At 39.8% G+C, this 14,347-nt stretch overlaps 1 protein-coding gene across 1 annotated transcript; it reads right to left on the reverse strand.

Moving 5' to 3' along the window:
* Positions 1 to 5,926: 5,926 nt before the first annotated feature.
* Positions 5,927 to 8,506, reverse strand: LOC104096216 (classical arabinogalactan protein 9-like). The gene is made up of 2 exons (XM_009602558.4): positions 7,336 to 8,506; positions 5,927 to 6,276 (listed from the first exon to the last, which is right to left on the reverse strand). The coding sequence occupies exons 1-2, from the start codon at positions 8,020 to 8,022 to the stop codon at positions 6,193 to 6,195; spliced, it is 771 nt and encodes a 256-aa protein (XP_009600853.1). The 5' UTR covers positions 8,023 to 8,506; the 3' UTR covers positions 5,927 to 6,192.
* Positions 8,507 to 14,347: the final 5,841 nt, after the last annotated feature.

Here is a 14,347-nt window from a genome sequence, read left to right on the forward strand (position 1 = left end):
GGTTTCCTCTCTCTCTAAAACACTACCCCTTCTCTCTAAAATATCAGAATTTTTGCTCCAAAATGATCATTTGCGTGTATTTAACGAAGTAGGGTCGGGTTATAAAAACCCAAAAATGAAGCTCCGGAACAAGGTATGCGGTCGCATATGCGACCGCAGAATGGATATGCGGTCCGCATATTGGCCGCACAATTTGGTTCCAAAAACTGGGGAAAAGATCTGCTTGGGTCTGCGGTAGTTAACTGGGGAAAAAATCTTAGCCATGTACAAAAATCCAGGAAAAGTCCTCAAACACCACATATAACTCTAGAACTCATTAGAACATTCTCGAGAGTCATCCACTTCGCTCTAGTCTCTAATGCACCGCCAAAACGAGCCGAACGACTTGTTCTCCATTAGCACACCAACACCTAAAGAAGTAATCCTCACCTTAACGCAATCGAGAGACTCCCTTTTGTTAGATCATCACATCCATCACGAATGACAAAGTCGAATAATTCCAAGGTTTTCATATATCCATAAAGTGTAATACATCATGCATCTTGAAATTTCTTTGCTCAAGTCATGCTCAAAACCAATCTCTTCGAGTCACAACTGATCCACAAATATGCCTCAGACTGAAACTGATATAACAAATGACCATGCAATCAGATCGTCGATAGAAGACTCCCCCACTTGGCTCCAAGCCATAGAACACAACATATGATATCCCACAATACCCTTACTCCGTAATTTCCATGATCTCGTACTGTAATTCAGCCAAATCCTTCATGAACTCATGTAGCACTAATCAAAAAATACTTCAAATCATCTGCTAAGCTCACATTCATCCTCGTGACAGTCAAGCCAACTTCCTCAAGTGATCTAAACTCAAATTGCAACACATATAATCCGCCGGTAAGGGAAAACTCTCTACAGAAACATCATAGGGGTCATACAACCTTAGAACATCCCGCAGGAGATAACCCACCTGCTTAGCCTCAAACTGATATCTCTTTACGCCTTACCATAGTCACCACCACTGTGCATTTACTAAATCTCCCCGAGTCTAAGCTCATCAACAAAACATAAGAATTACTTCACCTCGCACATGAAAAACATGAAATATCCTTCAACACATTCATAACTCGAGACTGTACAACACATCAAGACAGAAATCAAACACCCAATAGTCCTTTTTGCATTCAAAGCAACCCTTCTCGTTTCATCAAAGCTAACCTGAACACATCCCGCAGTCACATCATACTCATCATATAGCTATCTAACCACTCATTGAGCCATCATCTCACTTCTAGGGACACTACCAGACATATAAGTCAAAAGAACATACTCACACCACTAAAATCACCTAGCCCAAGTTGCGGTCAAAATCCGGCCTCAAGTCCTCCAGGCTAATCCATCACCAAACACACAAAAAACACATCTCGTACCTCATCCATGGAATCACAAGCCGTCGATGCACAACCGATACTGAGCGCTCACATAACATACGAGTGAGTGGAAGAAATTCAAAGAGATACGATTCAAGCTGAATCAACGTCGCACAATAAGGAAAGAAAGATGGAAAATTTTCCTACATGCCCTGTCGCCTCTCGAATATAGGTATGTACGTCATCAAACCGATCCGCAAGACTCTACTAGACACTTGCTTATGACTCGTAGAAGCTATGAACCTAGAGCTCTGATACCAACTTGTCACGACCCAAAATCCAGCTAATCGTGATGACACCTAACCCAACCCGCTAGATAAGCCAAATGATAGTCAACACAATAGGATAAAAGGAATCAATAAATAAAATAACTAAGCTTTCTATACAAAATCCCAAGGATTGGTAGTACAAGTCGTGAGCTTCTAAGACATAGAATTTACAAAGCTGGTACAAAATAAATACATCATATGTTCGGAATATACTAAAACAGATTTACAAATCTGAAGCTACCAAGAACAAGAGGCAGTTATAACCAGAACACAAGTACGTCTTCAATGCGAGCTTCTGCCATACACAACAACATCAGCTCTAAAATCTACACGCAAGGTACAAAAATGTAGTTTGAACACAACCGACCCTATGTACTCAATAAGTAACAAATCTAACCTTAGGTTAAAAGTAGTGACAACCTCGGAAGAAGGTTAGTGTTCAACACCAATAGCCAATACCAAACTCATAATAATATAATGGAGGCAGTAAAAGTAAGGACTCAAAAGATATTATGCTCAGCTCGTTCATATTTACGAAAAAAGTAGACATGCTTTCCAGGTATAACAGTCAAGTCCAAATATTATAACTGAAAATTAACTAAATATGAGTTTATCAAAAGAACTATATTCCTAATTCACAATACTAGATAAGGATTTCCGTTTACCAATTAGCATGAGAAAAACACATCTCTATGCCTACGTTGGCATATACATGCCAAGTCATCAATTATCATATACCATCCAGTATGGGAAATATACATATCTATGCCTACATGTCAAATGCACATGTCAAATCATAAATGTCATAGTACCGTCTAGCATGGGAAAAATGCACATCTATGCCTACGTGCCAGTATGCATGTCAAATGAATTATTTAACGATGATATCCCTAGGTACTCAACATACTCAAGTTGTCTGTTTCAAATACCCATTTCATCACACACACAATCACTCAGCACTGTACGGGTGCCTGGCTCATAAGCCCCTCACCAAAGCACGTGTATATATTTATATGTCACTGTGTCTGCGCTCACTGCTGGTGTGTCAGACTCCGGAGCATTATACCTGCACTCACTACTGGTATGTCAGACTCCGGAGGGGAGGATCCTGCCCAAGCGCTAATCAAAAGCCAATATGGCCTGCTGCAGCGTGCAGCCCAATCCAAATAACAATAAGCCAATAAGGCATGTTGCGGCGTGCAGTCCGGTCAGAATAATAATAAGCCAATAAGGCTTGTTGCGGTGTGCAACCCGATCCAAATAATAATAAGTCAATAAAGCCTGTTGCGGCGTGCAACCCAATCCAAATATCACTCTCAACACGGCTCTAAGGCCCACCTCAGTCATCAACCTCTCAAGTCTCATGGACTCACAATCTCATATCGCTCAGCTGAAATAATACCACATATGAAAAACAACAACAACAACAACGTGTGATGTAATATCGAATAATGAACAGAGACTAAGATATGATATGCAAATGAAGAATCATGATTGAGTGTATAACCATAGTTAAGTCAGATTGATCAAAATAACAGAAATGGCCTCATTAGGTCTCAACCAAATAAGCACATAGCCTAAACATGATTTCTAATATGAATCACAACTCATATAATAAAATAAGTAGGGAAAACGCCGATAAACGAAGACATGATAGCAATATAGTCCAAAAGTCAAACCGGATCATAATTTCCCTGGTGCACGCCTTCTAGCTAGTATGTGCATCACCCCAACACATCACAAATAACTTGGTCCCCTGGAATAATTACTCTCAATTCTAAGTTTAAAAATATTACTTACCTCGAACAAGCCAAATCAAATACCGAGCAAGCCAAACAATACCCTAAAAATACCATCCCATACAAATCACCTTCTAAACAGCTCAAAACTAGCCAAAGGCAATTTAAAATCATCAAATAATGCCAAAGAAAATGAACCCAAACGATAAAATCAGAAAATCTGATAATTCATTCAATTATGAGTTCAACCATACTAATTTTACTCAAATCCGACTCCGAATCGATGTTCAAAACTCAATAATTCACTTTAGGAAAGTTTAGACAAAAACACCCAATTTTTCTTTCAAAATCAGCAATCAAGTGCTAAAATCAAAGATAGAATCATGAAATATAATCAAATTCGAGTAGAAAGTATTTACCCCAATCCGTGTGGTGAAAATCCTCTCTAAAATCGTCCAAATCCAAGCTCTAGATCCCAAAATATGATCAAATAAATAAATAGGATATGTCGAGGCGTCTACGCATTTGCGGACAAAAGGACGCACCTACGGCGTCGCTTTTGCGACAAAAAACTCGCTTATGCTAGAAATACATGAAATCCCCACCTCTTGCACCTGCGGAAGATGCTCCGCTTCTGTGACGTCGCAGGTGCGAGAAAAATTCCGCATCTACGATACGAGCTCCCATTGCCGACCTTCCGCATCTACGATCATTTCCCGTAGATGCGTTCCCGCTCATGCGCTCATCGCACCGCACCTCCAGTCTTCACGCTCACCAAGCCACGTCCGCTTCTGCGCCTTCTGAGCCGCTTCAGCGGCACCGTACCTGCGCACAGGTTTCCCGCAAGTGCGATGACACTAGTCCACTGCCAAAACCAACCTCAACCAATATGACTCAAAATGGTCTGAAACTCACCCGAGCCCCTCGGGACCTCGTCTGAACATACCAACAAGTCCAAAACACAGACCTACTCGAGGCCTCAAATCACATATAACAACATCAAAACTACGAATCGTACCTCAAATTAAACTTAATGAACTATTTTCAATTTTTAAATTCCAAACTTACGCCGAACACATCTAAACAACCCGTAATCACTTCAAATTTAGCACACAAGTTCCAAATGACTTAACGAACCTATTCCAAATGCCGAAAAAATAATTCGAACTCGATAACATCGAAGTCAACTCCCGTCAAACATATGAACTTTCCAAACCTTCAAATTGCCAACTTTCGCCAATTATAGCCAAAACCTTCTAGAAACATCCAAATAAAAATCTGGGCATACGCCCAAGTCCAAAATTACCATCTAGTCCTACGAGAACCATCAAAACTCCAATATGAGATCAAATACACAAAAGTCAAATTTGGTCTACTCTTCCAACTTAAAACTTCCTATCCAAGAATCATTCTCCCGAATCAATTCTGAACCACTCGAAAACCAAAACCGATGATACCCGCAAGTCATAATATATCATATGAAGCTACTCAAGACCTCAAACTATCGAACGAAGTACAAATGCTCAAAATAACTGGCCGGGTAGTTACAAAACGATTTTGATATTGGCAATTACGGTACAAATAATATTGGTACTGAATAACTCTCAATTTCAATCAATCTCGAACTTAATTTTTCTGTGACCTTCTAATATTCTTGAAATGTGTCGAGACTCATAGCCTGTTTGGTCATCAAGCTAGAAAAAAAAAATACTTTTGAGAAAAAAAAGTATTTTTGGTCTCTTGAGAAACTTGGCCAAACATGTTATCAGTTAGTTCACGTGGTGAATCTATTTTTTACCGATACAAGAGTAACGAAGAACATGTTTGTAGAAGGTTAAATTAACTGCTTTAGTGTAAATTTTGGTGCGGAAGAGTTTGCTTCCTTACAGGTTCTCTGTTAAGGAAGCAACATTACAATCTGTTTTTTGTCGTATTATATTGAAGCATCTTTAACTTCTACAGAGGCAAGGTGGAAGGTCCTCCTTGTTCTCTGTAAATTTTTTTGATTTGATATAAAAAGAAGACGTCACTTGCGACATAATTAAGAAGAAAAAAAAAATCATAACCTATAAACTTTAAATTTTAAATTTGCTTTCTGTATGAGAGAGTATCTTCTCTATATTAACCATGTAAGGTTTAGGATGTGAACTGGGATATCAGAATAATGTACTGTTTTGGTGACGTTAGTATTGATTAAAACATGTAAGAGTCAATCAGATTCGGGATATCTTGAAAGTACGTAAAATTATCTCCACTCTGACTACCAAAGAAATGGGATTAGCGACGGATAACAGAAAAATTCGTTATTAATCCTATTTAGCTATAGATCAACGACAAATTAACAAAAAAATCTATTAGCTACAAGCGATTGAACAAAATATTAGCGACAAAGTTCATAACTAAAATCAGTTGTTTTTGTAATGTCGGTTAACACCCGAAATAATCTAGTTTGATTGTTGCATTGAAATTGAAAGGGGAGAGAGATGAATTAATGAACATATAGAAACGATAGAAGTGATCAATTCATAAACAATCCTCTCAAAATACAAAATAGCTTTCCTCAACAACAACATCCAAAGAAACCTCAAAATACAAAATAGCTCCTCTTAACAACAACATCCAAAAAAACCAAGTGAATGTTTAATCCAAAGTACAGGTAAGGAAATGAGCCATCATTATCCTCCTAAATAAAGAGATGGCAATTCATATATGTAGAGAAAAAGGCAAATGATGCAGGATAAAAAAGAAAGAGTTCTACATTACAAAGTAGAGTAGACCCCACCCTAAGACTAAGATTTTAACAATTATTGTTGACAACTTCAGGCCGTCCACTCCACTCTGCAAATTAAACATGCATCCAAATATCAAAAAGTGACTAATGACTATTAGAATAATTGGTCTTTACAAGAGTTACTAATTACTCCATTCTTTTGCAAACCCATTAAGAAAATCACTTAATAGTATTAAATAAGTGATTATTTTATAAAAAGACTTTTAATATATGCATAGGAAAATATACAAAGAAGTCTTGAAAGACTTCTTATAAGCTTGTTCATCAATTTATTATACAAGGGTAATATTGGAAAAAAGATATTAGTTTCTTTTGATATCTTGAAAAATTACTTACCATTTTAAAACAAATTTAAAAGGGAATGGAGGGAGTATTAAATAGGATTGCCAACTTATAAAAGTAAAGGAAACTAGGAAATCCAAATTATAAAGATCTATAATGATGATTATGAACTTCTCAATCAAGAATAAAAGCTTAACGAGGGGTAATTACTTAAACAGTCAATTGTTAAGGGATCGTTTGTTTTGCATACAATACAATGTTATGCAGTGATTATAATGTAGGAATTGCAACATTGAGGATTAAATAATCATTTGTTCATTGCATTATAAATGAAAATTTTAACGTATAATATAATGTTCTTTATAATTTTAACCTTGTTATTAAAGCGAATAAAATAAAAAGATAAAATCAATTCTTATTTGGTGTTCTCTAGGTGTTTTATCCCCATAAAATGAATCCCCTTATAAGTTATCTCATGTGCTTAATCTAGTAGGAGTATTAAGATAATATTGAGATTGCGATATAAAATTATACCCAGGAGACAAAATGTTAAACTGAAAACTAAACTCTTTAAACACAAACTAATAAGTTAAAAACTAAAAATAAAATGATATTCTTACATTAATACTGAAGTGTATTTATTGGTAGTATTAGATTATTCACACTTTCATCTAGGTTCCCTATCTACTTTTCTTCCACGTAAATACTTACTTACAGTTGAATTTCTGAAACGTATAGCCGTCGCCGACAGACGGATCCAACATATCCGATCCGCACTATTTAGGGATTACATCCAAAATGATAAAAGAAAGAAAATAAAATACCTGATCAGTGGCTGAAGGAGCAGGAGATAAAGCTCCAAGACTGGGAGCTAGAGCTGGAGCACCAGTGGGAGGTAAGGGAGGACTCAATGCCGAAGGAGATGGTGCCGGAGATGTTAACTTCTTTGCAGGAGCCGGAGCTGGGGTTGAAGCAAGAGGTGCTGGTGAAGGAGCTGCAGGAGGTGGTGGAGAACTCACTGCAGGCGGAGGAGGAGTAGCTGGTGCCGGTGGAGGTGTAGATTGTGGTGGAGAAGTTACAGCTGGAGGAGGTGAAGTTACAGTAGGAGGTGGTGAAGCAGTTGGCGGTGGCTGAGCTGGTGGCGTTTGTGTGTTAACCGGAGGAGGAGAACCCGTAGGTGTAGGAGGAGCTGGGGTAGTAGTAGGTGTAGGAGGAGCTGGGGTAGTAGTAGGTGTTGGAGGTGCTGGGGTATTAGTGGGTGTTGGGGGTGCTGGGGTATTAGTAGGTGTTGGAGGTGCTGGGGTATTAGTGGGTGTTGGTGGTGCTTGGCTAGTGGGTGTTGGAGGAGCTTGGGTGTTGGGTGTTGGTGGTGCTTGGGTGGTGGGCGTTGGTGGTGCTTGGGTGTTGGGCGTTGGTGGTGCTTGGGTAGTGGGTGTTGGTGGTGCTTGGCCACCAACTCCGGCGATGACAATGCAGATAAATCCGAACAAAACGGCAATTTTCCCCATCATCTTTACAACGGAGAGAAGAAAAAGGAAAGGAGATAAGAAATTTCTGCTGCTTGGACAGAGAGGTTTAGAGGGGGAATATATAAGGGTCTTTCTAAAGGAAGGAAGTACTTTTGAAGTGAGAGTAGAAAGGTGGCAAGTCTTTCTACGGTTTGTAGTAACACTATGTGAGTTGTGACTACCGAATAAAGTATACCTTTATCAAATGATGTTATATTGTTGTCTTACGTTAGTTAGTACTAAAAGACCTCGACTATAGCTAGTACGTCTCGCAGTGGAAATGGAATGTCTACTTGTTCAGCTTATCAAAGAAGTTAGGGTCATTATTTAAGATTGCAAATACTTGTTGGAATAAGCTATCAAAGGGAATATTAGACATAATTGAAGAGGAACAAACAAATGTGCTGACTTTTTTGGCCAATAAATTAGGTCACAACCATGAAGAAGATCTCAGGAAAGATGCAATTAAGGAAATGGAATTTTTCCTCCAGATTTAAGCAATCTAGCTTATGAAAGATTTTAATAGTTTTATTTAGTATCTCTTATAATGTTACCAAAAAATTGTACAGCTTTTTATTTTACTCAGCCACCTTGTAGTTTATGAATTTTGGTAAAGCAGCATCCTCTAAAATGATTGCATGCATCGTGTAGCTGTGCCAGATGAGAGAAGGCAGTGCTCAAGAAACGGGTGGGGACAAATCCCTAATAAGAGAGCCGGTTGGTATATATTGATTCTAAAGAAAGGAAGATCATTCGGCGTAATTGTGAAGCCATTTTAATTTGCTTGCAAAGCAATTCAACTTTCCACTCTCCACTCTCCAAAAATAATTTGAGCTTTTCTTCATTAATAATGATAGTAATCCTCAGCAACAGACAAGTTTATTAAGTGGGAGATCGTCACGTTACCTTTTTTAAAGCCTAACTCATGAGTTTTGCATTATCATTATACGTAAATAGTTCTGTTTGTTACGAGAAGTTGAAATAAGCATTCATAATTAGGTTGATTAAGTTCTCATTCTTTATTTTTTCTACTCTCTATTTTCAGCTCTTATTGCCCATATGTATAGGGTAAAATCCGTTTATATTAAATGATCGAATGATAGCGTGACATGTGGAACCGTAGACGGGCGGAAGACAAATCGAGTGAGAACCAAGACCGGGAACAACAACTACTGTTGGCATCGGGCTGACCCTGAAGGGAACATGAACATAATCAAATGCTTGCCATCGGATGACATTCAATGAAAAATATTCCCTAACATTAAATAGGCAGCCGTTGTAGAGAATATTTGTATTCATGGACGGCCGTTACACTACTAGAAATTCGGCAAAAACCGACCAAGGTCGACCGACCAACTTTGGTTTGGTCGGTTTTTCAAAATATTTTTTTTTTGTTTTTTTTTTACGAAACCGACCAACTTTGGTCGGTTTTCTTTGGCGCAAAAATGCGGAAAACTATTTTTGAGTTCCGCGAAATTTATGTTTCAAGAAACCGACCAACTTTGATCGGTTTTTCAATTAAAATAAATAAAAATTAATATTAAAAAACCGACCAAAATTGATCGGTTAATTCAGCCGGTCATTTAAAAAAACCGACCAACTTTGGTTGGTAATTTTACTTTTTAATAAAACCGACCAACTTTGGTCGGTTATTTTCGTGCGAAAATACAATTAAAGAGTATAAATCAAATAAAAAACAGTCTTAAAACAAAATGTACTAATGGTCTAGTGATAGAATAGTATCCTGCCACAGTACAGACCCCGGTTCGATTCCCAGATGGTGAATCTTTTTATTACATAATTAAAATACCGACCAACTTTGGTCGGTTTTTTTTGTATTTTTTTTTGAATTTAATTGACCGACCAAAGTTAGTCGGTAATTTCCTACCAACTTTGGTCGGTATGCCTTTCCGACCACAAAAATACCGTCCACACGTAAATGGTCACATTTTGGTCGGTTTTTGGCTATTACCGACCAACGTTGGTCTGTTTTTTTGGTCGGTTTTTACCGGATTTCTATTAGTATTATATATTCATCAATGACCCTCTTTATTGTCATTTAAGGGGAGCTTGATCCTAGGATCTTGATTCTCTAGGTCTAGCTATAAATAGTAGGCTGAACAGTCATTGTAAAGACACAAAATCATTGGCATAACTTCTACTACATTATATTCTCAAGCTCAATAAGATAATTTTAATTGTTCTTAGATATTATTCTTATTTCTATCCTCGGAAGCATCGCTCCCGGAGCCAGGCCTGCCATTTCCTTTTATTTTTACACTAAATCTTACTTTTAATCGTATTTATTCATCATTTTTGGATCAAATCAGTTCGCTTGTCTATAAACTATGTAATAAATTTAGTTGTACCATTTTACGGGTAAACAGTTTAGCGCCCATCGTGGGGCTTTGACAGTTGCGTAATTGAGTTGGTCCTTGCATCTATTACTAACTCGTTTGATTCTTCGTTTCATAGCAAAAATCAAAAATGGCAACTAACGATGTCAACATCGCACACAACGTTGAGGCGCATGAAGATCTGCCTCAACATGAGGATTCAATCAGTGATACCCGCAACGAAGGGGATGTGACAACTCCGGTCCATGGAGGACAATATCCCTGACATTTGCGAGAACCAAGTCCAGATGATGCGGAGGACGAACAAGTTATGAAAACGGTAAGGATATTGAGAGAGAAACAGAAAGCCATCATGGACCATCTCTCAAGGCACCACCAGGTCATGATAGAGTTGAAGCAGACATTATCAGGTGCTTTCAACAAGGCAAACGGAAGAGGTCCAACTCCTCCCGGCACTCTTGCAAATCAAACAGCTCAAAGAGTTGATAACAACACCCCGAGGGGTGAGGTCGATTTCGACGGAGCCTGGGGAACTGGTAGAGGATCCGGTAATGAACGCGGTAATGATCCCTTCAAAATTGAACTCATGTGATTCATGAGGGAGATGAATGAGCAGATGGATTAGAACGCAAAGGAGTTTTACGCCCGAATGGACCAGATTCCGGGCACACCACTAGTTTTGAAGGGCCCAGATTCAAAGAAGTACACCCAGTTGTCGTTTAAGCCGTGCGTAGCACCAGAATTGATTCCGAAACGGTTCAAGATGTCGGACATTCCAAAGTACGATGGGACCTCGGATCCTCGGAGCACATCACAACTTATACAACGACCATGAAAGGGAATGACTTGGCTCAACATGAGATTGAGTCGGTTCTAAAGTTTGGAGAAACCCTCATGAAATGGGCCTTGACATGGTATTCACTTTTACCCGAGCGTTCGATTGACTCTTTTGAAATGCTCACAGATTCATTCATAAAGGCCTATACCGGGGCCAGAAAGGTCCAAGCCAGGAAGGCGGACATATTCAGGATCGCACAGGGAGAGTCTGAATTGCTGCATGAATTCTTTATTAGATTCCAGAAAGATGGGATGTTGCTACGGGTCGTATGAGATGAATAGGCAGCTGAGGCATTCACTAAGGGTTTGAACCCGAGGAGCTCCGACGCCTACCGAAAGTTGAAGGAAAGCCTGCTCGAGTTCCAAGCGACTATATATGGGCGGATGTCCTTAACTGCTATGAATCAAAGATAAGGATAAAAAAATGATCAGCTAGGATTCCCGACATCAACCAAAGGACGGGACCGAGACAAGAACCGGGATAAGTTCAAGGATGATTTTGATGCAGACCGACAATCTTCTAAAGGCCACTTTTTGCCTTGCGAGAGAGTCAACGTGCGCGACAGTAAATGGTTTCGGTCCTCGGATAGGTTCGCTCCTAAAAGAAAAACTGATTGTGGCCGAAACAACAGATCGTTACAAGAAAAAGAAGTATCGGGTACCGGGATTCCACTTATCCCAGGTTATCAGATAATTACAATTTCAACATCAGTTAGTATCAGTGATGAGGAATATCAAAGAAGCACGATTCCCGAAGCCTATCAGATCTGATCCCAGCTAGAGGGATGTCAACTTATGGTGCGAATATCATGGGACTCATGGTTACAGAACTGGGGACTGCCGACATCTGCACGAGGAGGTGGCAACGTGTTGAAGAATGGCCATCTTAGGGAGTTCTTGAGCGACCGAGCCAAGAACAATTACGGCCACAACAGGGACAACGCAGAACCCTCGAAGATAGGGGAAGACCCTCATCGGCTGACTATCAACATGATTTTTGGGGGAATGAAATTAGCGGTGTAACCTTCTCAGTGGCCAAGAAGACAAACGTATCGGTGACCCATAGCAAGAGACTCTGAAAAGTCATAGAAGACGACATCACCTTCACGGAGGAAGACGCTGATGGACTTCTTCTACCACATAATGACGCTCGTGTAATTTCTCTTAATGTTCTAGATTTCAAGATTAAACATTTTTTGGTTGACCCAGGAAGCTCAGCCAACATCATTCAATGGCGAGTGCTGGAATAAGCCAAATTAACTAGAAGTATCATTTTAGCAACAAAGCTCCTCGCCAGATTCAACTTGAAAAGTGTAACAACCCGAGAGGAGATCCTGCTGCCCACGAACACCGAAGGGGTTACGAAGACCACCTTATTTGAAGTGGTGGACGGTGACATGGGCTATAACATAATTCTCGGTAGACCATGGATACATGAAATGAAGGTCGTACCATCAACATATCACCAACTGCTGAAATTTCTGACTCCAGAGGGAATCAAGCAAATAAGAGGAGATTAACTGGCAATAAGAGAAATGAACGCAGTGTCAAGTTTCAGCAGTAAAAGGAAGGAACCCAACAAATAGCAATTACAGGAACCGACTCCTACTCCCGAGCCGAGTGAAGATGATATAGGCGAGGAGTCGTCGGAATCCTACCAGGTATCGGATACTTTCAGGTGCCGGAAGAGACAGACTCAACCAAGTCCACGACAGAAGAACTCGAACAAGTGGCTTTGTTTGAAGAGTTCTTGGAGAGAAAATTTCACCTGGGAACAGGACTCAATCCCGAACTCAGGTCAGGATTCATTAATTTTCTTAAAGCTAACGTTGATTATTTTGAATGGTCGTACTCGGATATGATAGGTATCCCGCTAGAGGTGGCCATGCACAAGCTAAGCCTGGACCCGAACTTCCCTCTGGTGAGGCAAAAGAAACGCTCAATAGCCAAGGTTAGAAACAGGTTTGTTAAGGAAGAGGTAACTCGATTACTTGACATCGGTTCAATCCAGGAGGTAAAGTATCCGAATGGCTAGCTAATGTAATTGTAGTTTCGAAAAAGAATAAAAAGTTTCGAATGTGCATAGATAATAAATACTTGAACAAGGTGTGCCCTAAAGACTCGTTCCCACTGCCAAAAATTGATCAAATGATTGATGCAACGGTCGGGCACAAGTTAATGAGTTTCCTTGATGCCTATTCCGGGTATATTCAAATGAAAATGAACCCGAAGGATCAGAAAAAAACTTTGTTCATGACGAACTTTGGCACTTAGAAGCATAACATGAAGCTCAACCCGAAAAAATGCATGTTCGGGGTTGGCTCCGGTAAGTTCTTGGATTTCTTGGTTTCACAAAGAGGGATCGAGGTGAATCCTGATAAGATCAAGGCCATTGAGGACATCCCAGACCAGCTGACAAGCATAAAAGAAGTCCAAAGGCTAACCGAAAGATTGGTCGCTCTAAGCAGGTTCATTTCTCGATCCTTGAAAAAATGTCATCACTTCTAAAGAAGAAGAACAATTTCGAATGGACTCCAGAATGTCAACAGGCATTAAAATACCTGAAACGTTATCTATCAAGCCCTCTCTTATTATCAAAGTCGGAGAGGTGAACAACTGCTAATATACTTAGCTATCTCAAAGGTAGCAGTAAGTGTTGTTCTAGTCCGGGAGGACGAAAGTATGCAATTTCCTTTATATTATGTTAGCAAAATTTTATCGGGAGCGGAAACTCGTTATCCGTACCTCAAAAAGTTGGCCTTCGCTTTCGTAGTCGCCTCTCGAAAGATTAGGCCCTATTTTTTGTGCCACCCGATAGCCGTTGTGATAACCTTTCTGTTGCGGAATGTCCTTCACAAACCTGAGTTGTCAGGTCGGTTGGCCAAATGAGGAGTTGAAATTAGCGTATTTGATATTGGATATAAGCCTAGGACTGCGATCAAATCATAAATTTTGGCCGACTTTATGGCTGATTTTAGTCCCGGGTTATTACCCTGGCCGCTAAAGAAGCGGCGATGGTGTTGGAAATGACCTCAGGAGTTTGGACCTTGTTCACGGACTGAGCTTTCAATGTGAAAGGGCCTGGACTCGGGGTGGTCCTAATCACGCCTTCGGGGGAAACCCTGAGGCAGGCC

The sequence above is a fragment of the Nicotiana tomentosiformis genome, chromosome 11 (genome assembly GCF_000390325.3).
Source record: "Nicotiana tomentosiformis chromosome 11, ASM39032v3, whole genome shotgun sequence".
NCBI classification, from domain to species: domain Eukaryota; kingdom Viridiplantae; phylum Streptophyta; class Magnoliopsida; order Solanales; family Solanaceae; genus Nicotiana; species Nicotiana tomentosiformis.